The sequence below is a fragment of the Balaenoptera acutorostrata genome, chromosome X, assembly GCF_949987535.1.
Source record: "Balaenoptera acutorostrata chromosome X, mBalAcu1.1, whole genome shotgun sequence".
In the NCBI taxonomy this organism is placed as follows: domain Eukaryota; kingdom Metazoa; phylum Chordata; class Mammalia; order Artiodactyla; family Balaenopteridae; genus Balaenoptera; species Balaenoptera acutorostrata.
In genome coordinates, this window is record NC_080085.1 from 2,359,966 (window position 1) to 2,382,488 (window position 22,523).

At 50.9% G+C, this 22,523-nt stretch overlaps 1 protein-coding gene and 1 long non-coding RNA gene across 4 annotated transcripts in view; one reads left to right on the forward strand and one right to left on the reverse strand.

The window, feature by feature from the left end:
• The window catches only part of PRKX (protein kinase cAMP-dependent X-linked catalytic subunit), an 86,015-nt gene extending 72,698 nt beyond the window's left edge, over positions 1-13,317 (reverse strand). The window contains exon 1 of one of the 2 annotated variants that reach the window (XM_057538026.1): positions 12,821-13,317. In XM_057538026.1, the coding sequence (XP_057394009.1) occupies positions 12,821-12,986 (166 nt within the window). In that variant the 5' untranslated portion in view covers positions 12,987-13,317. The remainder of the gene's footprint in view (positions 1-12,820) is intronic. The other variant, XM_057538024.1, reaches the window with a different exon arrangement.
• LOC130706375 (uncharacterized) overlaps positions 11,605-22,523 on the forward strand; it is a 35,246-nt gene continuing 24,327 nt past the window's right edge. For both annotated transcript variants that reach the window (XR_009006638.1, XR_009006639.1), the window contains exon 1: positions 11,605-12,251. This is a non-coding gene — a long non-coding RNA (uncharacterized LOC130706375). The remainder of the gene's footprint in view (positions 12,252-22,523) is intronic.

Consider the following 22,523-nt stretch of genomic DNA (forward strand, 5'->3'; position numbering starts at 1 on the left):
TCTCTCCATGCTTATTTCTGCGGCTTGTTCCCCAGGGAAGCAGCTGGGGGTTTTCATTCGTGGAGGGGGAACTGTCACGAAGGCAGCAGCAGCTGGGAGAGGGAAGCAAACCTGTGAGAGGGTCAACCAGCCACAGTGCATAGAGCGCAAGACCCCCCCAACGACCAAAATGAGGCAGTGAGCCTTTGGGCTGCCCTGGGGTGGTGGGAAAAGATGACGCTGGCTTAGCAGTTCTCCTGGGTCACGATTCCGTTTCTTCCACGGCCCTCTGGGATGCTCAGAGGGGCAGCCCAGAATCTCAATCAAAATACAACACTTTACTACCAGGAAAAGTAAATAAAGACCAAAAAAAGAAAGAAAGAAAGAAAAAAAAACACTACACAAAGAAGAGTAACATACACCAAAAGCAAGCAGAAATAAAGACCTAACCCGGGTCTTTGTGTTAGATCTTTACTAACTTTACAAGCAGAAAACAATGAAACTGAAAACAAAAGAGACTTCCCCGGTGGTCCAGTGGTTAAGACTCCAGGCTTCCACTGCAGGGGGCATGGATCTGATCCCTGGTCAGGGAACTAGATTCCCCCATGCCGCGACTAAGACGCAGCACAGTGAAATACATACTAATAATAAAAGAAAACAAGAAAGCAATAGAGAAAAAATAATCAGGGCAACAAGAAGATGCTGCTTTGACCCAAATCAATACAATGGGTACCTCAGAGTCTGTCACCAAAAGAACATGCTAACTGATCTTTTGCAGGATCAACTAAATGAATGTCTTCACGAGTAAAATCACTGCCAACAATAACTATTTATATTCAAGGATCCAATACTCTGACTCACTGGTGCTTTGTTTTTTTCTGGGTAAATGTTTTTTTCCCTTAAGGTGTAAGGATAAATGGAAACTAGCACCCAGGCAGAATTTCCAAAAGAGGAAACTCTAGATAGTTGGCCTTCTGGATGCCCATTCGATTTGGGGGGGGGGGGGGGGACGGGGGGGACACTCCAAGCTAGAGTTTTCAATCTGTGCTGATTTTTTTTGGAATCGTCCCCAAACATAAGCTGGCTAACTACCCACCTCTCCCCGCTCCCCGCTAGCCCCCCGCCCCCCCGACTGCACACACCCAGGCAAAAGCAGGCATGGGCACACAAAGCCCCGCCTCTGTCTGCCCCTCCAACCTCAGACCCCGGGTGCCCTCAGCGTTACAAAGGCCGTCCTCTGAGCAGCAGAGCCCTGCCGGCCCCACCCAACCCTCAGATCCGCTCGGTCTGGTCGCTCGGTCTGGTCGCTCGGTCTGGTCTTTTGTTCGGTCAAGTGACTCCCGAGATAATGATCCAGCAGGGTGAAATCATCAACCGAATCAACTGTCAACTGTTTTACCGGAACCCCGGGGAGGCTGCCCTCCAAACGCCCTCCAGGATCCGCCTCATCAAAAACGTGTCCAAAGCAGCCACGTCGAGAGAATGCATATAGAGAGCAGCTCACGACACGGGAGCGCTGGGTGCGATGATGTTCAGGAACCCGTGCGTGTGAGCAGGGGCTCTGGGAGACGGTTTGTTTTTCCTGTAACTGGAGGCAAAGCCAGTGTGAATTTCCAAATGGTAAGTGGGGTGAACAGACGTGCAAGGTGCCGAAGGTGGGTCTTTTTTTCAAGCATGGAATCACCCAGTGGGAGGGGACCTCGGAGGGGACCTCGGACGCCCAGAGTCTAGTCTGGACAGTCCTCCTCGACGGAGCGGGAGGCAATGGGCCAAGCAGGTGTTGGGGAGGCCACGGCAGCACCTGGCACGAAATAAAGGCTGGAAGGACGGCCCAGAGGGGTCCGACGGGAGCCCCTACGTGGGGACAAGGTGACTCCCAGGACGGGTGACAGCCACCCACGTGGAGAGTGTCCCCTTCATGTTCCTACGCCCCAGGGGAGCAGGACCCGTCCGTGCCGGAGGAGGAAAGGACCTGCATCCTAGAACACACGCCCTCACTCCATCCGCGGCCTTGGCTGATACAGGGCGTTCCAATGGGACGAGCCTCAAGGACACCCAGGACGCTTGACTGGAGTTCTCGATGGGTAACTTCAAGGGCACTGAATAGTTACGTGTAACATATGCTATTTGGACGCAACCCAGATGCCAAGCGGACGTTTACCGAAGTGCCGTAAGGATGTAGCAAGAGACGCAGTATCCTTTGCACCCAACCCAGCGTAGCATCGGAGATCCCTCCTCCCCGTGAAACGCAGGGCGGGAATGACGCTCCTGGAATTAGGAGGTGCTTAGACACATTCGTAGTGTTGCTTTTATTATTCTTCCAAGGGTAACCTCAGCGGTGGAGGGAGACTGCTGAGTTCCTCAAAAAAAAAGATAAATAAACGTACCCGTGTTGTCCAATCAACCAACATGCTCAAGCCTCCTGGAGAACAATCCGCCCGCCGCCACCTTTACCTCCCGCCTCCAGGTGGACGCAAGCTTCGTTTCTGGGATTCCACGTGGCTAACGACGCCTGCCTCCACGTGGGTCACAGCCGTGTGTCTAAAGGTCCACCCTGGGGCCAGAAGCTCCTCGAAGGTATAAGGCTTTGTCATCTCATCCTGGAGGAGTCCCGTCACTGGGGTTTCTCTTGCAACACGAGAACTGGTGCTGCTTGCCCGGGGAGGTGGCAGTTAGTGGTGACACCATTCCAGCCCCTCAAAAGAGGGCACAGATGTGACAGCCTCAGGTAACTCATCAGTCCCTTCCCCAGCGTGCACACGCACGCGCACACACACACACGATTTCCAGCCCCATCAGTTGGTCAGTGGATCTCCCATTTCTCCTCCCAGGTAGTAACGGAAGAGCTTTTTATTATTACTGTGGTCCCTGCATTTGTGGAGGTCAATGCCGCCAGACCAGGGCTGAGGCCAGGCTGGGCGCAGCCATCCACCCGCCACGTTCTCCAAAGCGGTGCTGTGTCTCAGGTGAGGCGTACACAGTAGATCAGAAGAATCGGTGCACGATACACAGAATAAGATGTCCTTGTCCTGATCCCCAGAACCTGGGGACATGTTCGTTTACATGGCAAAGGGGAATTGAGTTTCAAGGTGCCAACCACAGAGGTGAATCAGCAGAGCCTTAATAGGGAGATGCCCCTGTGCTAGTTGGGTGAATCCAGTGCAATCAGCAGGGTCCTTGGAAGTATCCGAGAGAAACAGGAGAGAAACGGCATGAGAAGGGTTTGACCCGACAACAACATCTTCAGCGACAAAGGAAGATTATCATAAACAAAGGAATGCGGGCGGCTTCTAGAAGCTGGAAAAGGCAAGGAAACGAATTCTCCCCTGGAGCCTCCCAAAGGCACACAGCCCTGCCCACACCTTGGTTTTAACCCAGCCATACTGGGAATTCCCTGGCGGTCCAGTGGTTAGGGCTGGGAGCTTTCACTGTCGAGAGCACGGTTCAGTCCCTGGTGGGAGAACTAAGATCCTGCGAGCTGCACAGCACGGCCCAAAAAGAAAGAAAAAAAAACCCCAGTAATACCATTTCTAGACTCCTAACCCTTGGAAATGCAGGTTAATCAATGCATGTTGTTTTAAGCCACTGAGTTTGAAGTCATTTGTTACAGTAGCCAAAAGGTGGGGAAGGCCACGAGAGAGATCACAACAGGAGACCAAGGGAAGGGGAGCTGGCACTGGGCTTCCAGTGCGGGCCCAGCCCTGCCCACCCCCCCTGGCTCCCTGACTCCGGAGTCAGAACAAGGAGGTGCTCTGAGCATCGGAGGGGGGGGATGCACGACAGGTACGCCGAAAGGAGCGAGCGCCAAGTCCGTGCAAAGACACTATCGTGTGTCCTGGAAAACGGGATGAGGCTGTGTTTGGAAAAGATGATGAAGGTGATGATGGTGATGATGGTGGTGATGATGGTGATGACAGTGGTGATGATGATGATGAAGGTGGTAGTGATGATGGTGGTGATGATGATGGTGGTGATGATGGTGATGATGGTGGTGATGATGGTGGTGATGATGGTGATGGTGGTGATGATGGTGATGCTGATGGTGATGGTGATGATGGTGATGATGAAGGTGATGATGGTGATAATGGTGATGGTGACAGTGGTGATGATGAAGGTGATAATGATGGTGATATGTTGGTGGTGATGGTGATGATGAAGGTGATGATGACGGTGGTGATGAAGGTGATAATGATGGTGGTATGTTGGTGATGATGACGGTGGTGTTGATGAAGGTGATAATGATGGTGATATGTTGGTGATGATGATGATGGTGATGATGAAGGTGATGATGATGGTGGTGGTGATGATGGTGGTGATGATGATGGTGGTGATGATGGTGATGACGGTGGTGATGATGATGATGAAGGTGGTAGTGATGATGGTGGTGATGGTGATGCTGATGGTGATGCTGATGATGATGGTGATGGTGATGATGATGTTGGTGATGATGGTGATGATGAAGGTGATGATGATGGTGATGATGATGGTGATGGTGACGGTGGTGATGATGAAGGTGATAATGATGGTGATATGTTGGTGATGATGACGGTGGTGATGATGAAGGTGATGATATTATGGTGCTTACCTTGGTTCCAATCAGCCAAATCCACCTGGGGTGAGGCTCAACTAGTGCATCATGGGAACTCCAAAGAGGCTGAGGTACCATACGATGCATTAAAAGGTTCATGGTGTTATGGGCTGAATTGTGTCCCCCCACCTAAACAATTTCGTCTTGAAGTCCTAACCCCCAGCACCTCAGGATGGGGCTGTATTTGGAGATGGGGTCTTTACAGAGGTAATGAAGGTACAATGAGGTCACAAGGGTGGGTCCTGATCCCATAGGACTGGCGTCCTTATAAGAAGAGGAGATCAGGACCCAGACGCACACAGAGGGACGACCACGTGAGGACACAGGGAGGAGAGGGCCGTCTACACGCCCAGGAGAGGCCTCAGGAGGGACCAGCCCTGCCCACACCTGGATCTCAGATTCCAGCCTCCAGAGCTGTGTGAAAATAAATTTCTATTGTTCAAGCCACCCAGTCTGTGGTACATTGTTTCTCTAAGCAAATGAATGCAACAGGAGAAACAAAATGGGGTCCATCCACACACTGAAATATGACTCAGCCATAAAAAGGAATGAAGCACTCACACAGGCTACCAGGATAAAATTCAAGAATGTGAAGCTCAGCGAGAGAAGCCAGACACAAAAAGGCCAGACAGTGTATGATTCCATAGACGTGAAATGTCCAGAACACGCAAAGCCATAGAGACATGGGCTAGTGTTTGCCAGGGGCTGGGGAGTGATTGCTTAATGGGTAGAGAGTGTCCTTTGGGGGATGATGAAAATCTTCTGGAACCAGATACAGGTGGTGGTTGCACAACACTGTACCACTGAATTGTTCACTTTAAAACAACCTTCTGTGAATTTCAATTAAACGGAAGTTCCCCGGGTGTCAGAAGTGATGCTGATGATGTTGGTGGAGGGTGGCAGGATGTGGCAGCAGGTGGCGGAAGGTGATGGTGATGATGTAGATAACGACAGAGACGTCTCCCCAGGCAGATCGAACTAACCACGTCCCGAACGGTTCTCCTGGCCTTCTCCCCCGAACACTGCTCCACCCCTAACCCCCTCAATGTCTCCAAGGGGTGGAACAGCTTTCCAATCAGGTAACCCCCAAACCTTGGAGTTACCCCTGATTCTTGTCTCAGCCACTGCTAGGGACGGCATGTCTGTGTCTCCCCCGAATTCATACGGCGAAGCCCTAACTGCTGGTGGGACCGGATTGGGACATGTAACCTCTAAGGAGGTAACGAGGTCACATGGGTGGAGTCCTGAGCCAAGAGTGCGCTTCCTTCTCTCTGCACAGGCACCCAGGAAAGGGCGTGTGAGGACGTGGCAAGAAGACAGCCATCTGCCAACCAGGGACCCTCTGGTCTCACCAGAAACCCAATCAGCCAGCACCCTGACCATCTGGGGAGAAAACCCCCAAACGCCCCGCCCTGCCTCACTCCCCCCGGAGGTCCCTGTGAAAAATCAAGGGAGATGTTTGTGCTCCGACCAGAACACTAGGTATGATCTTGAAAAAGTGAACCTTCCTTTCTCAGTTCTTTACTGTTCTTCCCAGCAAGAAAGAGCATTTGTAGTTTTCAAAGAAAAGAGGAAAAAGGGAAACGTTTTTAAATGGTGTGAAGGTGGTGACATGTGGGTGTTTGAAAACAAACAAACAAACAAACAAACACACTTGGGGGAAAATACCAAGAAGTTGCTCCTGAGACTGAAGGAGATGTACTGAGAATCGTGAACACGTGTTTCTCAGGAAGAACATCGTGCTTACAAAAGTTTCAAGTGACCCCGGAAAGGGGAAGCTTGTGTCTGTGTCACGTGGTGTTTCTGCCCTTTTCTCCCAGCGACAGACGTGGCCTCCTTGGTGGTCCCCAACTGTGGAGAGACCCATCCCAGAAGCAGGTCTGAGCCCAGCATCACGGCGTCGGGCCCTCATCCCCACGGGTGAGCCAAGTCGGGACAAGGAGGGTCGTCCCCAGATCCAGGGGGACAGGTGTCCTCCTGTAAGGAAGCCAGGATGCGACGAGGTGAGGCTGGTGCTCCGGCGGCCACCTGCACCCCAAAGGCACAAGCTCAGGAGGAAGAGGGCAGGGCGACACGTAAGGAGAAGTCAACCCAGTGTTACGGACTGGATGTCTGTGTCCCCCCAGATTCCCACGTTGAAGCCCTGTCCCCCCCTCCCCCACCAACGTGACGGCATCCGGAGGTGGGTCTTTGTGAAGTAATTAGGATGAGAAGCGGTCATGAGAGTGGGGTTCCCGGGATGGGATTAGTGTCCTTACAAGAGCTTGCTACTCTCCACCGTCTGAGCACAGAGCAAGAAGGCAGCCAGTGCGACCCAGGAGACTCTCACCAAAACCCAACCACGCTGGCGCCTTGATCTCGAGCTTGCAGCCTCCAGAACTGGGAGAAATCAATCTGCGCTGTTGATAAGACACCCAGCGGGCGGTACTCTGTTACGGCAGCTGCTGCCGGTCAAGACAACAAGGTCGGGATGGATTCAAGATGGCGTCCCTTGGCCTGACCACATGGGAATAACTCTGCCCCGTCCAGCTCGGGGGACGGCCTCTGTCAAACGGTGAGTTCTGCTTCAGCCGCACCCACATGCCGTGTGGGATGAGGACGCCCTCGGAAAGTACATGTAACCCGGTGTCCTCCACCTCCAAGGATTTGGGGAAACCGCTTCATGGACCAAGCTGTAAAGCCACGTAGAAATCAGCTCTGCAATCCTCTCTGGCAGGTGTATTAGTTTCCTGGGGCTCCCACAAACTGTGAGCTTAAAGCCACAGGCATCCATCCTCCCCCATCCTGGGGACCAGACGTCTGAGGTCAAGGCGTCCCAGGGCCGCGCTCCCTCCAGAGACTCCAGGGGAGGGTCCTTCCCGCCTCTTCCAGCTTCTGGGGGCTCCGGGCGTCCCTGGGCTTGTGGCCGCCTCCCTCCCGTCTCTGCCTCTGTCTTCACGTGGCTTCTCCTCTGTGTCTGTGTCTCTCCTCTTCTGTGTCTTAGAAGGACCCTGTCATTGGATGTAGGGCCACCCTCCTCCAGGAGGACCTCGTCTCAGACCCTTCACTTCATGACATCTGCAGAGACCCTGTTTCCAAACAAGGTCCCGTTGCCAGGTTCTGAGAGGACATGAATTTGGGGGGAGAAGGGGGTACTCTATCCGACCCAGGACAGCAGGTTCTGTGTGCACGTGTCTGTGACCCTGTCTCTCTCACTGACTTGCACATTTCTCCCGGCTGGTCCTCACCTGATCCTTACCATCCTATACTTTCTATCCTCTGGCCCATTTTCCTTTTCTCCTCCTGCGCAGGGAACTACTGGCTCTGCATCTCCTGAGCTTCTCTTCCCAAAGTCCCACCCCTCCTCCCACCCCCGCCGTCCCCTTGGAGATGGAAAGTAAGAAAGCAGAGTGCGTAAGATGAAGAGGACATGGAACAAACAGATCCACGGAGACAGAGAGCAGATGGGGGTTCCCAGCAGCTGGAGGAGCAGGAAACAGGGGGTGACTGCTCATAGATTTGGGGTCACCCTGAGGGGGCAGCAGACGAAAATGTTCTGGAACCTCACAGAGATGAGGGTCGTGCAACTTTGTGAATGTGTAAAGCACCACGGCATGGTTCCCTTTGAAATGGTTCCTTTTGTGTTATGTGAACTTCACTGCAATTTTTAAAAAATGAGAAGGAACAGGGACTTCCCTGGCGGTCCAGTGGTTAAGACTCCGCGCTTCCAATGCAGGCGGCTCGGGTTCGATCCCTGGTCAGGGAACTAAGATCCCACATGCCACCTGAAGTGGCCAAAAGACAAGTAAAAGTTTTTTTTAAAATGAGGAGGAACAGCCTGCAGGACTTCTGTAAGACGAAATATTCCTTTCTAGTATTTTCCGTAATTTTATAAAAAGAAATATTCTTTTCTCGTATTTTACCTAACTTTCCAAGTTGCTGTGACGCTCTTAAGTTGACACCACCATTCACACCCACTCAAGGTGAATCAGATTAAAAAGGTGAACACAATTTTCTGGGTATCGCTACACAATAAGCAACGTTCCCTCCTAATGGCTTCTGTCAACATCGCCCCCGGGAGAAGTCATTCACGTGCAGTGGGAAATCTCCCCAGTTCAGAGACGTGTTGCTCCTGTGATGGTTTGGGAGTCCAGGTGGGAGGAAGTAAAATTAGGGCCAGTTCTGGGGAACCAAGAGTGCACGAGAGAATCTTATCAACAGGGAGGAAAATGAACTAAAAGACAACAGTGCAGGTTTAATTACTCACTACGGAAGGTCTCCTGGGTCTTAAAAAAATACAACTTTCTGACAGCGTGATGTGATAGTAAAAAAATACAGAGTGTCAGGCGTGAGCGCGTTTCTGTGGTCAGGGAATGAGCTTTGTGCCTTGATCTCAGTGCTGGCGGTTGCCCAGATGGATGTACAGGATAAAACCGCACAAAACTACACGCACGCCCCCTACTCACAAACTCAAAAGAGTTCCCATGAAAAGTGGGAGCACCGATTAAGGTCTGTGGTCTCTTAGCAGGATGGACCCCACGCCGGCACGCGTCCTGGTTTTGATATTGTGTGACACCTACAGAAGACGTCACGGGGGAAAACTTCATGAAGGGTGCATGGGCCTAGGTGCAGGTGTTGGAATCCCCCGTGCGCCTATCATTACTTCAAAACGTTTATCTTTAATAGCACCATTGTTCGTGCTTATAGCAAGAAATCAAGCTTGGTTACCGGGACCAGGAATGTGGACCAGGGGGCTGCACACCATTCCTTCTGTAACTGAGCCTGTTTTGCAATTTATATTCAATCTATGAATTTAGTTTGGCCAAGACAGGACCCAAGGTCCCTTCCACGCTCTTCAAAAAATGCCCATGAGATGTTTCACCAACACAAGCTGAGCTTTCTTCCAAGCTGTCTGAATCTGTGGAGAGCTAATCAACCTAGAACACGGACAACTTCCCATAGACAGTTTATCCAGGAGCACAGAATAAAGGCATCTGAGACCTTACTCGTCACTGACTCTCCTCCTTATTCTACCTCAAAGGTGTCATGGCCGCCCCGTGAACTGGGCCGTCTGCTTCCACCTGGGTCCTGGTATCCTGGTGCCAACCCTCCTGGGGGTCCTGCCATCTGAACAGCCACTGCCGGTTTTGCTAAATCATGCAGAAGCACATCTGTGCCCACCTGCAGCGTTCCACCTGCGCTGCAACCGTCCTTGGGGGATTGTGAGTCAGCAATTCTGTCCCACGGGCGCCTCCCCCGGGGCCCAGCTCACAGGCAAAAGAAAAGGATGAAAAAAATGCCTGTTGGTGAGAAAAAGAAGAGCTCACACACCAGAGTGGAGATCAGACCAGGTGAAAATGCACAACTGTGTGAGGCCAGAACTTCAGGGTGGAGGACAAGCCCAGCCAGCCTGGTCCTTCCACCCTGACTCATTCTGGAAGGCTCCAAGGGGGTGGGGATTGTGGTATGTTAAGAAAGGCTGAGAGGTTTGTCGGGGTGGTTGTTTTGTTTTGTGTTTTGTGTGTGGGTTCGTTTCAAGTTGTGGAAAACAGCCTTGCTCAGCTGGAGAAATGCATACAGATGGCCTCAGACGATTCAGAGCCACTGGGGTGCCTGTTTGCCATGGGGGACAGTTAGGAATGGGTCCAGGAGCAGTCAAAAGGGAACTTAAGTTTCCTGGGCCCAAAGCTTAGGATGAAGAGGCACCAGGCTGGTCCCAACTGCGTTCTAACTGAGGGTAAAGAGCCCAACATAGCCCCTCACTTTTGTCCATGACACCTTATGGTCTAAAGTTACTGGAAACTGTAACACCTCTGATGGGTTTGAGATTTTTTAAAAGCTTATTCTTAGTTTCTTAGATTAACCATGCACAGATAAATCTGGAATATTAAAGTTAAAGTTCTGGCAAAAGGTGATTTAAAAAAGCCACCGGGGCTTCCCTGGTGGCGCAGTGGTTGAGAATCTGCCTGCTAATGCAGGGGACACGGGTTCGAGCCCTGGTCTGGGAAGATCCCACATGCCGCGGAGCAGCTGGGCCCGTGAGCCACAATTGCTGAGCCTGCGCGTCTGGAGCCTGTGCCCCGCGACGGGAGGGGCCGCGATAGAGAAAGGCCCGCGCACCGCGATGAAGGGCGGTCCCCGCACCGCGATGAAGAGTGGCCCCCCGCTTGCCGCAACTGGAGAAAGCCCTCGCACGAACCGAAGACCCAACACAGCCAAAAATAAATAAATAAATAAATAAATAAATAAGAAAGAAAATCCTTAAAAAAAAAAAAAAAAAAAGCCACCAAAGCTGCAAAGCCACACACACACACACACACACACACACACACACACACACACACACACCCCCTGGGTCCCAGGCCCCTGCTGGTCCAACATCCTGAACGTGTGTGACCTGGCTCTCCCTTCACACCCTTGGAACCCACAGGAAGTTATCCTTGAAGAGTAAGTATCTTCTTCATTAAGAAAGGGAAAGACAACTGGGGAGCTCATTTCCCCCCCACCCGGCCCTGCTCGGTCCCCAGAGGCAGTGACATTCTATTTTTAAGGACAAGATGGCTCACTGGGAACCCTATGCCCACTAGGCAGCACCCAAAGGGCCCCCAGGCAGCTGCAGACACCAGGCTACGTCACGTCCGCAGCCCACCCACCAGCCCATGCCCTGCCTGATGCTCTGGCACCTTTCACAATAGACTTGCTTAAGTGCCCAAAACAGATCCAGTTGCCAGCGCTGTGTGTCAAGGGCCGGCGGGTCCTCCACCAACTTTCCACTGTTGAATTGTGTTTCCACCTACCGGTGTGACTGCACTGGTCTAGGTTTCTATCCTCATCTCCTACCCTGCAAAACACAGCGAGCTTTTAAAGCAGCCCTGTAGAGCGCCCCAGAGGGAGGGAGGGAGGGAGGGAGGGAGGGAGGGAGAGACAGAGAAAAAGAAAGGGAGAGAGATAGAAGATGGAGAAGATGAGACAGAGAGACAGAGAGAGAGAAAAACACAGGAAAGGGAGAGAGAGATGGACAGAGAGAGAGAGAGAGAAAACGAAGGAGGAGATGGGCGAGAAGGCTTAGAGAGAGAGGAGGAGAGAAGCAGGAGAGAGGGAGGGTGCCTTCTGTCCCCTCCGTCCCAAGTCGGGTTTCCTAGTCCCAAACCAGGCTTCCCGGGCACCCCTTCCTCACAGCCAACTACACACAGGCAAAAGGCTACTGACGGAAAAGGGAAGGCTTCAAGGCCACTCTGAGTAGTTTTAATGCCACTCTGGCTGTGCCCCTTGGTCATATGAAGCCCCAAGCCATGCCGTTGAGGCCAGTGCTTCCTCCCTTCCAAGAGAGGGTGGGTAAGGGCCCGAAAAAGTACCTGGGTACCCCTGCTCCAGGGTCATTTACGGTATGTGCCCCCTTCCCCATTGATTCTTTCCTGACAGGTTGGGACAACTCCCTTAGCAACAAAGAGTTGCTAAGAAGCCACAGGCTGGCTTGAGCCCACAGCGTGAAGGCAGCGCCCTTGTGGAGTTGGGATATTCTGACCCACTCGGGGCGGGCTCCACACACCAACACGTTTTGGGATCCAAGCGCTCAGGGAACTGGAGACTTCACGTTTCCAGCTGCCCAGGAGTGGTCAGGCTCAAAGGAGGACGACAAAAAGGAAATCAGTGCCGGATACAAGAAATGCCCAGTTCCGGATACACAGACGGAAAATACGGCAGGGTAAGGAAATGCGTAACTCACCCCCAATGCCGCCCCGCGCCCCTAAAACGCCACGGGACACCGGACCCCCCAGTTCCAGATACGCTCTCAAGTCCAGGCGGGAGCGTCCTGACGCGGGGCAGAGGGGAGCCTGGCCAAGGAGAGGTCTGCAGGGGTCTCCGCGGCCGCCGCCGCCTCCGTCCCCGGGGGCCCCTGCCTGGGAGGGCGCGCGACGCCCTCAATGTGACGTGACCCCAGCAAGTTCTGTGACGTCGGGGGGCCCCAGACACCGGGGAGGTTGTTGGAGGGCGGGCGGGAGGGTCTAAATCAGGAGACTTTGGAGGTGCGGGGCAGAGCGCCCGCAGGCGGGGAGGCTCTCGGGGGCCGGAAGGAAGCCCTCCAAGTCTCGGGGCGTTCGGGGGACCCAGGGCGCAGGGGGAGCCCCGCGCGGAGACCCCGAGCAGGCGGGACCAGGCAGGGCCCTCCCCGGGCGGCGGCCGGGCGACCGCACACAAGCCTTTTGTCTGACGCCGGCTTCCCGGGCGGCGCCGAGCGCCCCAGCGGGCCGGCTCCCCGCGCGTCGCACTTACCCACGGTGGCCAGCGTGTCGAAGTCCTGCGAGCGGTAGGCGGGCGGCTCCGGCGAGGGCGCCCCGGGGCCGGGGAAGTGCGCGGGCGCGCCGTCGGGGGTCTCCCCCGAGCTCTCTCGGGAGTCGGCGTCCGCCGCGGCCGCCTTGGCCAGCCCGGGCGCCTCCATGGGGGCGCGCTCAGGTCCGGGGCGCCGGGCCAGGCCGGGGGGCGCGGGGGGCCGGGCTTCCCGGGACGCAGCCTCGGAGGGCGGCGCGGCGGCGGTGGCGGCATCAACGGCGCCCACCCATGCGCGGCCCCCGCCTCCCGGTCGGCGGCCGGGCGCAGCTGGCGGCGCGGCGGGGACAATGGCGGGGCGCGGGGCGGCACTCAGGACAGGAGCGGCGGCGGCGGCCGGTGGGAGTAGCCAGCGGCCTCTGGGGGCGGGCGCGGCGCGGCCTGGGCGGGGGGCGCGGCCCGGGCGGGCGGGCGCGAGGCGGGGTCCTGGCCGCGGGCGCCCGGCCGCCTGTTCATCCCTCTCGTCCCGCGCCCGCCGCCGCCGCGCGGGCGCTGCGTGCGCGCTGCTGGGGGGCCGGGCGGAAGCGGCCTGGGCGGGGCCGCGCGCTCCCTCCGCCCGCCCGGGCGCCGGCCCGGACTCTGCCCGCCCGGCTGGGGGCGTGGCCCGCGCCGCCGCGCCCCGCCCCGTCCGCGCCCCCGCCCCGGGACCTCAGGGCCCGGGCGCCAGGGGCCTCGCCCGCCATTCTGGGGCGGGCGCGGGCGGCGAGGTGCCCGCGCGGCCTCCGCGCCCCGGGGCGCCCCGGGGATGGGGTCTCGGCCGAGCTCCCCCTGGAGACGCGCGGGCCTGTCCCCGCGCCCGCTGCGCCCCAGCCCGGAAGGCTGGGGGGAGGCGGGACCGGCTGGGGAGCGGGAGGGCGTGGTTCAAGGAAAAGTAAAGTTAAAACATAAAGGTGGAGTTGGAAGCGGATGGGGCGCGCTCCGCCGACCGCGCGGTGCCCGCGAGTCCCGGCGGGCGGTCGCCACGTCTGGCGAATAACCCCCGGGACCAAGGCCGCTCCCAGCCCTGGCTTGCTGGACTGCAGGCATGTAAGATACGCACCGTGGGGCAGGCGCGCAGCTGCGCTCCCGGAGCGTTTCTTGACAGCCTCCCGATAAATCTTGTAATTATTTCAAAAGAACTATTTTTAAAAATACTAAGAGGCAGGTAACAATCAGAGAAGTACCAAATGCAGCGCATGCAACTTGCCGGGCCGCTGGTGTAAACACACCAGGGACGATTTCGGAAAGGAAACGCAGGACGGTCACAGACACACAGCGATAGCGTTTGGTTTCTCCTAATGGGAAGTGTGTCCCAGGCCATCTTTGGTTATAGCTATACCCCCAAAATGTCGGGGCTGCATCTGAAATGCAAATGTAACTAGACGGATCCGGCCGCTGTTTTTCCGGGGATCTGGTTAAAGTGCTCCTTGGACCACAGCGGGCCGGGCAAGGAACGCCTGGAATCGGTCTTTCTGAGCAGCCCCCAGGGCTATCCGGGCCGCAGGTCCGCGGACCACAGTCTGAGCAGCGAGAGGGAGGGCACCGTGCCTGCCCTACTGTTTGGAGGGATTCCAGCGATTCCGCCCTTGAAAGGGAGGGTCCTGCCCCTGAGTCCTCGGGTCGGCGTGGGGACGGTCTGTCGCAGAGGCCAGAACTTCAGAAAGGAGGCGTTTTACGGGGGACCAGGCCAGGCCTGCCTCGCTTGGCCAACTGGGAGGGGGTGACAGGAAATCAGAACCGGCTCTGGGTGTGGTGTTCTGGCCCCCGGCTGCCAGCCGCGCCCCAGCCCTCCTCTGCACGTTGTGGGTGGCTTTTTCCCCGGGGCGAGACGCTTGCTCTCTGCTGGTTGCCAGATCTTGCTTGAGTTGGAATGCGAAAAATGCGCTCCAGGAGCGGGCCGCGTGCGCCCCAGCGGCTGCTTAGACAAGGGCTGGTCCCCTGCGCTCAGGCCACCAGGCCGTGCCCCGCGGAGGGGCGACCGGGCCGGTCCACGCCGGGCAAGGGCGCGTCTCCACGCGGAGCGCGCGCCCGCTCCCCGCGGACGCGACCTTGTGACTGCGGTCGGGCTGGCTTATTAAGGTCGACGGTCAAGGCTAGGGTTTCACACCCAGTGAAAGGCACGCCTTGCCCTTCTAATGGCAGCCGGAGAGGAAAAAGTAACAGAGACGCTGGCAGAGTTAAACTCTGGGTGGCGGAGTGGATCTGACCCTTCCTCGCCCGCCCGGGGCTTGACCGCATGCCCACCTGTTCCTATAAATATCCCGGCGGGTTTCACAACACCTTGATGAACAAAGCCGCTTTCACCTGGAAGGCTCATAAAAATTCTTTGGAAACCACAGCATATTTCTTGAAAGGCAAAAAAGAAAAAAAGCCCTGCAAGCGAGGCATTACTGGGTCATTTGTACCGCCTTTGTGATGAGCATTCGGTGGTGACGGGGCAGGGAAATACCGAACTCTGTAACCCAGCGGACTAAATGCTCCCCGTACGCAGAATGAGCTCTAAAGTCAACGCCGAAAGAGGTGTAGGCCGTGTTGAATAAGGGAGAGAGAAAAAGGGTGGTCCATGAGGGCAGCTGGACACTTCTTTTGGAATTGCATATATTTGTAAATATGTATGTCTATGAGTAGATACGTATATATGTGTGCGTGTGTATACTGAGTTAAAATAAAAAGTGTACAGTTGCCTTCACAAAGTTTACAATCTCTATATATTATTATATATATTACATTCCAATATGTTCTGATATATATTCTAAAATAAGTGTTTACCAGCCATCACAGACTTTACAATTTATATGTGTATAATAGATATTAAATATCACATTATATTCTAATTTATTCTGTGATACATATGTTTTACAGTATATATTCTATTTGATTATGTTCTAATATATATATATATTCCAAAAGAAGTGTTCAGCTGCCGTCACAGAGTTTATATTTTTATATATATAATATTAGATATTATTTATATCACATATTCTAATCTATTCTGAATATATATTCTAATACATTTTATTATATGTTCTAATATATATATTCCAAAACAGGTTTTCAGCTGCCCTCACAGACTTTACATTTTTTTATGTATATATTAGATACTATTTATACCCCATATATTCTAATCTATTCTGAGATATATATTCTAATGTTTTATTATATGTTCTAATATATATATATTCCAAAAGAAGTTTTCAGCTGCCTTCAGACGCTACAATTTATGTATAATATTAGGTATTATTTATGTGATATTACTACATTCTAATATATTCTGGAATATACATTCTAATATATTTTATTATACATTCTGATTCAGAGAAGTGTTCAGTTACAGGAGTACAGTTTCTGATTTCCGTGGTCAGACTTTACTGTCATTCAGACGAAGCCGTGGTGTAGTAGGAATAGCCTAGATCATTTCTCATGCTCAGTGACTTTGTTCCTATTTCTCAGGTGATCTGTTGCATAGCCACGTAGGGGGGTTTTATGCTTTCATTCGTCACCAGTGAATGTCTTCCTGGCAAGGAGTGATGCAAGTGTTTATAAGCGCTCACTTTTAGTAGGTTTGCAATCCTCTGCTTCTTTGTTTTCCCTTGTCCGGACGGCCCTGTGGTGGGTTTGCGCTGGTTTAACGCGCTAGGAATTCGTGATAACCTAGTTAGTTGGCTACGTTCTATTAGAATCCTGGTTACTTCTGCCTCCACGGATGGGCCTCTGCTGTCATGACGGGTCACAGATGATGGTACTTATTTTATCATTATGATCAGTACACCCACAGTCATCAGAGGCCTGCCCCGGTGGGAGCCCAGCTGAATCCCCACCACTCACAAAGCTTCTCCATGCACCCCAAGGGCTGTATTTTGGTGCCTGGCTCTCTATTTTATGCAAAGTGGACCCCCTTTTCAGACAGCTTCAACTTCACTTGTTGAATAAGTGTTTGACCCAACATACGTGGATAAGTTTTCACCTAGCAATGGCCTTCCTGCTGATGGAAATGAAGTTTCCACCATGCAGATGTCACACACACTGCCCTGGTTAGGGAGGTCATGGACCCCAAATGGGCTGAGAGCATTGAACTCATCCAAGGTAGAATCTTGGATGGTTAAATATGTGCACATTTGGGTAAAATCAAGCAATCCACCATCACTAAAATAAAACAAAACCCTAAGCCACCCTCTCTACAAACTGAAGTTTAAAAATCTGAAAAAGTACAAGGACATTTGACTGTCACACTGCTCTTATTCATGTATGGAGCTCCAACGTCTATGAATAATGTTTTTATACGTGTCTATTTACTCGGAGGCTTTTCTTGAGAGATTTCAAAGGGAACTGTAGAGGAAGGTGTTGAGAATAGACACATTGCCTGGGATAGACCAGCCTGTAATTAGAAGACGGTGCATTTACTCATCACCGAAGATATGCAGGAAAGTTTTTACTTGTCAGATGCTGAAGAGATTCATGGAAAATCTAAGCTGTGATGCTGGAGGAACACAGGGGGGTCATGCTTCCCGAAACGTGAATACATATGGTGGAAGGAAGCGTCCTTCATCCGAAAGAGAAGTTAACATTCTGTGCCCCTGTGGCTGCTGTTTAACTGGATTTCTGAACTTGAACTTTAAAAGTCATGTTTTACCCAAGGAATCATAGTGATGGTTAGAAAGTAAGGATGATTAGGAAGTAAATATGATGACTTAAGAGAGATTTCACCAAGGGCATCCATCATTCTGTTCCATCATATGTTAACGCGGTTTCCTTTCCCTACCTAAAATCTCAAGTTGTGAAAATGAATGAGTGGGGTGGACCCCATCAGCCACGGTGACCTGCATCCTAGAATCCACAAACCAGACCTGTCACTGGGGTCAGGCGGTAATCAGTGTCCTTTTAGCTCATGTGCTAGTGTCCGGAGCTTTCCACGAATTCCAAGTACCACAAAGTGAACCACAAAGTAACATGAGAAAAATTATATCAAATCAAGTCGTATCTGTCTCTAGACATTATAAATAATATTCTAGTACCAGCTGTTATCTACTTTGGATTAAAAGCCTCTTTAGATTCTCACCTTGTATGCTATTAAAAAGTACCACAAAGGGCTTCCCTGGTGGCGCAGTGGTTGAGAATCTGCCTGCCAATGCAGGGGACACGGGTTCGAGCCCTGGTCTGGGAAGATCCCACATGCCGCAGAGCAACTAGGCCCGTGAGCCACACCTACTGAGACTGCGCGTCTGGAGCCTGTGCTCCGCAACAAGAGAGGCCGCGATAGTGAGAGGCCCGCGCACCGCGATGAAGAGTGGTACCTGCTTGCCACAACTAGAGAAAGCCCTTGCACAGAAACGAAGACCCAACACAGCCGTAAATAAATAAAATAAATAAATAAAGATACATGAAATTGCTAAAATTAAAAAAAAATATATGAAAAAAAAAACACATTTACAACAAGAATGCAACGTGCCTAAGAAAAGTACATGAGCGAAACTGATATATGTTCAATGGGCATTAACAGACAACCCAAAAAAGGGCATAGCTACGGGTCATTCACACAGGGAGGAAACAAAAAATCTTTAAAATAACTAATAATCAAAGAGACTGGACTGAGAACAAATGTGATGGCGTTTTTCTTTCTTTCTTTCCTTTTTTTAAATCCACCTGACATCGTATAGGTGAAATGTTCCATGCTAATGAGGGAATTCTTATACATTTTTGGTTGTAATGCTACGAAATGATCATATGTTTTGGTGCAGTCATTCTATGTCTAGAAATGTACTTTTCAGAATTAAATTTGGAGAATATCAAAAGCCTCATGATCAGAGTTACCCATGATTATGGGATGAAGTGTGCTCCGCAATCTCACACAAGTTCAAATGTTGAAGTCCCAACCCCCAGGACCTCAGAAAATGTGGCTGGATTTGGAGACGGGGTCTTTAAAGAGGCGATGAAGGTACAATGAGGTCACAAGGGCGGGTCTTGATCCCATAGGACTGGTGTCCTTATAAGAAGAGATCAGGACACAGACACACACACACACACAGGTACGACCCTGTGAGGACACAGGGAGAAGACAGCCGTCTACACGCCCAGGAGAGAGGCCTCAGGAGGAACCAGCCCTCCCCACACCTGGATCTCAGACTCCAGCCTTCAGGACTGGAGACCATAAATTTCTGCTGTTTAAGCCACCCAGTCAGTGATATTCTGTTTTAGTGACACGATCTGACAATGACACCAATGATTCAAGGCAGTTTTTATTATAGAGAAATAAATAGACATACTTTCAACACCCAGAAATATGGGAATGTATACTGGTCTGTTTATGTAAGGGGATTTTCAAACTCTTCAGAATGGGAGCATTATGACCAAATTTTAAGTTATCATAGGCACTCATCCAAATTTTGTAACACACTCTGATCTTCATTATATAACAAGATGATGCCTCCCCCGCCCCATAAAGGGAAGAAAATGTCCCAAAAGGTTGTGTCTGGATTAGGAGACTCTTTACCAAGATTCTTCTAATGTTGTGTTGCAATTTTTTTTTCATAAGGACAGAGACCTCAGAACACACAGGAGATTTCACAGGAGATACAGATTGAGAGTTGTCTTGGGGCTCGCCTAGAAACTGTGGTTCTGTAGTTTATCTTAACTTCCAGGAGGGACGTAAGAAAACATTTATCAATTCTTATCGGAGAGACAGATTGCTGTAGTGGGTCATCAGTACTTATCGGTAGGAAGAGGAAAGTTGAAAACTCGTGAAGGACGTAAGGAGGATGTGACTATAAGTAGAAACACACCCCCTGATCTTGGAGGAAGGCATGTGTGGCTGGAATTCTTTCTTAATGGAGGATTCAGGCCAGCATCACAAAGTATCCCAGCATTGTCCCCTCCGAGGCGTGGTGGGAACTGGGCAAAGTGAACTTTATCTGGAAGGACGCATGTGATTTTAGAGACGGGTCTCTAAAATCCTGAAAACTAAGACTGGGAATGAGGTGGCAAACTAGCTTTTCTCATGATAAAGCCAGGATTTTAAAAAATAGTTTCCTACTGCAGAGGAAAGGAAGAGATTGAGAAATGCATTTCACAGGACTCCAGAATGCACATGCCGTTTTAACAGGGCAAAGAACGTGGGTCACCCAGTAAACGTCATTCAGAAAACCGCAGGGTGACTTACATGTAAATAAAGCAGGCCTCTTTGTCTACTCTTGACGCGGAAATAAATTCTTCATGTGTCAAAAGGCATGTGCAACAATAAAGCCCTGGAGCATTAGATGAGAATATGGATATTAAACTACGATAGTCATAATAAATACATTTGTATAATCTGTATAATGTACATGTTTTATATAGTGTATATGTAATTTATATTGGGTTGGCCAAAAAGTTTGTTCAGGTTTTTCCCTAAGATCTTTTTTTAAAAATTAATTAATTTATTTTTATTTACTTGGCTGCATGTATCTTTTCGAATTAGGGAAAAGGGGGTGGGAGGGATAAATTAGGAGTTTGGGATTAGCAGATATATAAAATAGATAAGCAACAAGGACCTACTGTACAACACAGGGCTCTGTACTCAATATCTTGTAATAATCTATAATGGAAAAGAATCTGAAAAAGAATATATATATATATATACACACACACACACATATATATATATATAATTGAATCGCTCTGCTGTCCATCTGAAACTAAAACGTTGTAAATCAACAATACTTCAATTTATAAGTAAAGGGGAAAAGAAGAAGTGCCGTTCAGAACAGCCTTAGAAAATGTGGATGGACTTGAATAGAAACGGGCGACACTGGACAAACCCAAAAGGAGCCCTGAAACATCCCATCCCACAACCTTGAAAGAGCAGAGAGATTCCACCCATCTCCAGAAAGCGAGGATGCCACCATCACCTCATGCCTGGGCTTAACATCAAACACCTGTCCACAGGATAAAAGGCACAACAGGTAGTATCCATCGCGCATACATGGGGTATATGTGGGGTTACCACCACCAAGAACAACAACATGACCGTGTGCTTGTATAATGAGCAGTGGAACTTTATAAGAAAACGAGGGTTTGGTATCACTTGTTTTGAATTTTGCTGAATTCGCGGCTGCCCTCTCGGGCAAAAAGAAGGATGATACAAGTGTGACAGATAAGCTTGAGGTTAAATACAAAAAGACCTTCATGGGATAGGAATGTTCTGTGGTGTGAAATCTTTGAGGGACACAGAACTAAGAACAATTTAGAAACAAATTTAATCTGCTGTGTGGACACACACAGAACTGGAGTTCACTGAATATCAGACATAGCGCTTTAGCTTTTAAAAGGGGGGGAGTAGGTGTGGGCTTGTCTAGAGACAGTACAAAGAGTTTCCAGAAGAAACTATATTCAATATCCTGGGATAAACCATAATGGAAAAGAATATAAAAAAGAATGTATATATATGTATAACTGAGTCACTTTGCTGTATAGCAGAAATTAACACAGCATTGTAAATCAACTATAGTTCAATAAAAAAAAAAATTTTTAAAAAAATTTCCCAAAGATTCACAACAGTGTTCAATGGATGAAACTGTATAGTTTGGGGGAAAATTGATCCCTCAATGGGCCCAGCCTTCTGTGGGGCATTTTAATAGAGACCATGAAGCCATTTAGGCTGGAGTCTGTGGGTCTAAACTTTAGGATTTGAAAATGTCAATTAGTCTAATATTTCTACTGGGTGATCATTAAGGAATCTGAAGGTATCTGGATAAATGTGAATTCCTGGTAGGGGATTCCACAATCTTTGGCCAAAATGTTGAGATTCCACCATATTTTTAAAAAGCCAATGGCCAAGAAGCTTAGAGGTTGTCTTTCATGGACCAGGTACTGGGTTCAATGGTGGCCCCCTTCCCCCTCCCCCCTCTCCCCCCCAAAAAAGATATGTCCTCTTACAATCCATTAATGGGACATTATTTGGAAGAAGAGTCTTTGTGGATGTGACTAAGGATCTTGAAATGAGATCAGCCTGGATGAACCAGGTGAGCCTTAAATCCAGTGATGCATGGACACATGTCCCTACATGAAAAGGAAACACAAAGAGGAGAAAGCATTGCTTAGAAGGAGGTAGAGATTGGGGTAATGCATCTACAAGCCCAGGACCACCAGAAGCTGGAAGAGGGGATGGGACAGCTTCTCCCTCAGAGCCTCCAGAAGGAACCAGCCCTGCCCACACCTTCAACTCAGACTTCTGGTCTCCAGAACTGTGAGAGGATACATTTCTGTTGTCCTAAGTCCCCCCCAGTTTGGGGTAATTTGTTACAGCAACCCCAGAAAACCAACACATCAGCTTGTCTTATTTTAGATCCCCGTGAGAATTTGATGAACTGGAGATCGTACTGTGGAGGGTCTGTTTCTGTAGACGCTCCCATTTGTCGCCCCAAGGGCATGGGATAAACCTTTTGCAGAAAAACTCCAAAAATATGGATGTATCTGTCTACCTTTAGCCAGTTGGCAGGTTGCCTTCCTCTTTGCCAAATGACAAGGTTGTACCGGCGGGGGATCTGTCAATGTGTCACATCTGAGACTGATGGTGCAGGAATGTTCCGCAGTCCAGCCCACCCAAGATAAACTTTGCACTTGCCACAGAATGATGCCTTCAATTGGTGAGGATGTGGAGAAAAGGGAACCCTCGTGCACTGTTGGTGGGGTTGTAAAT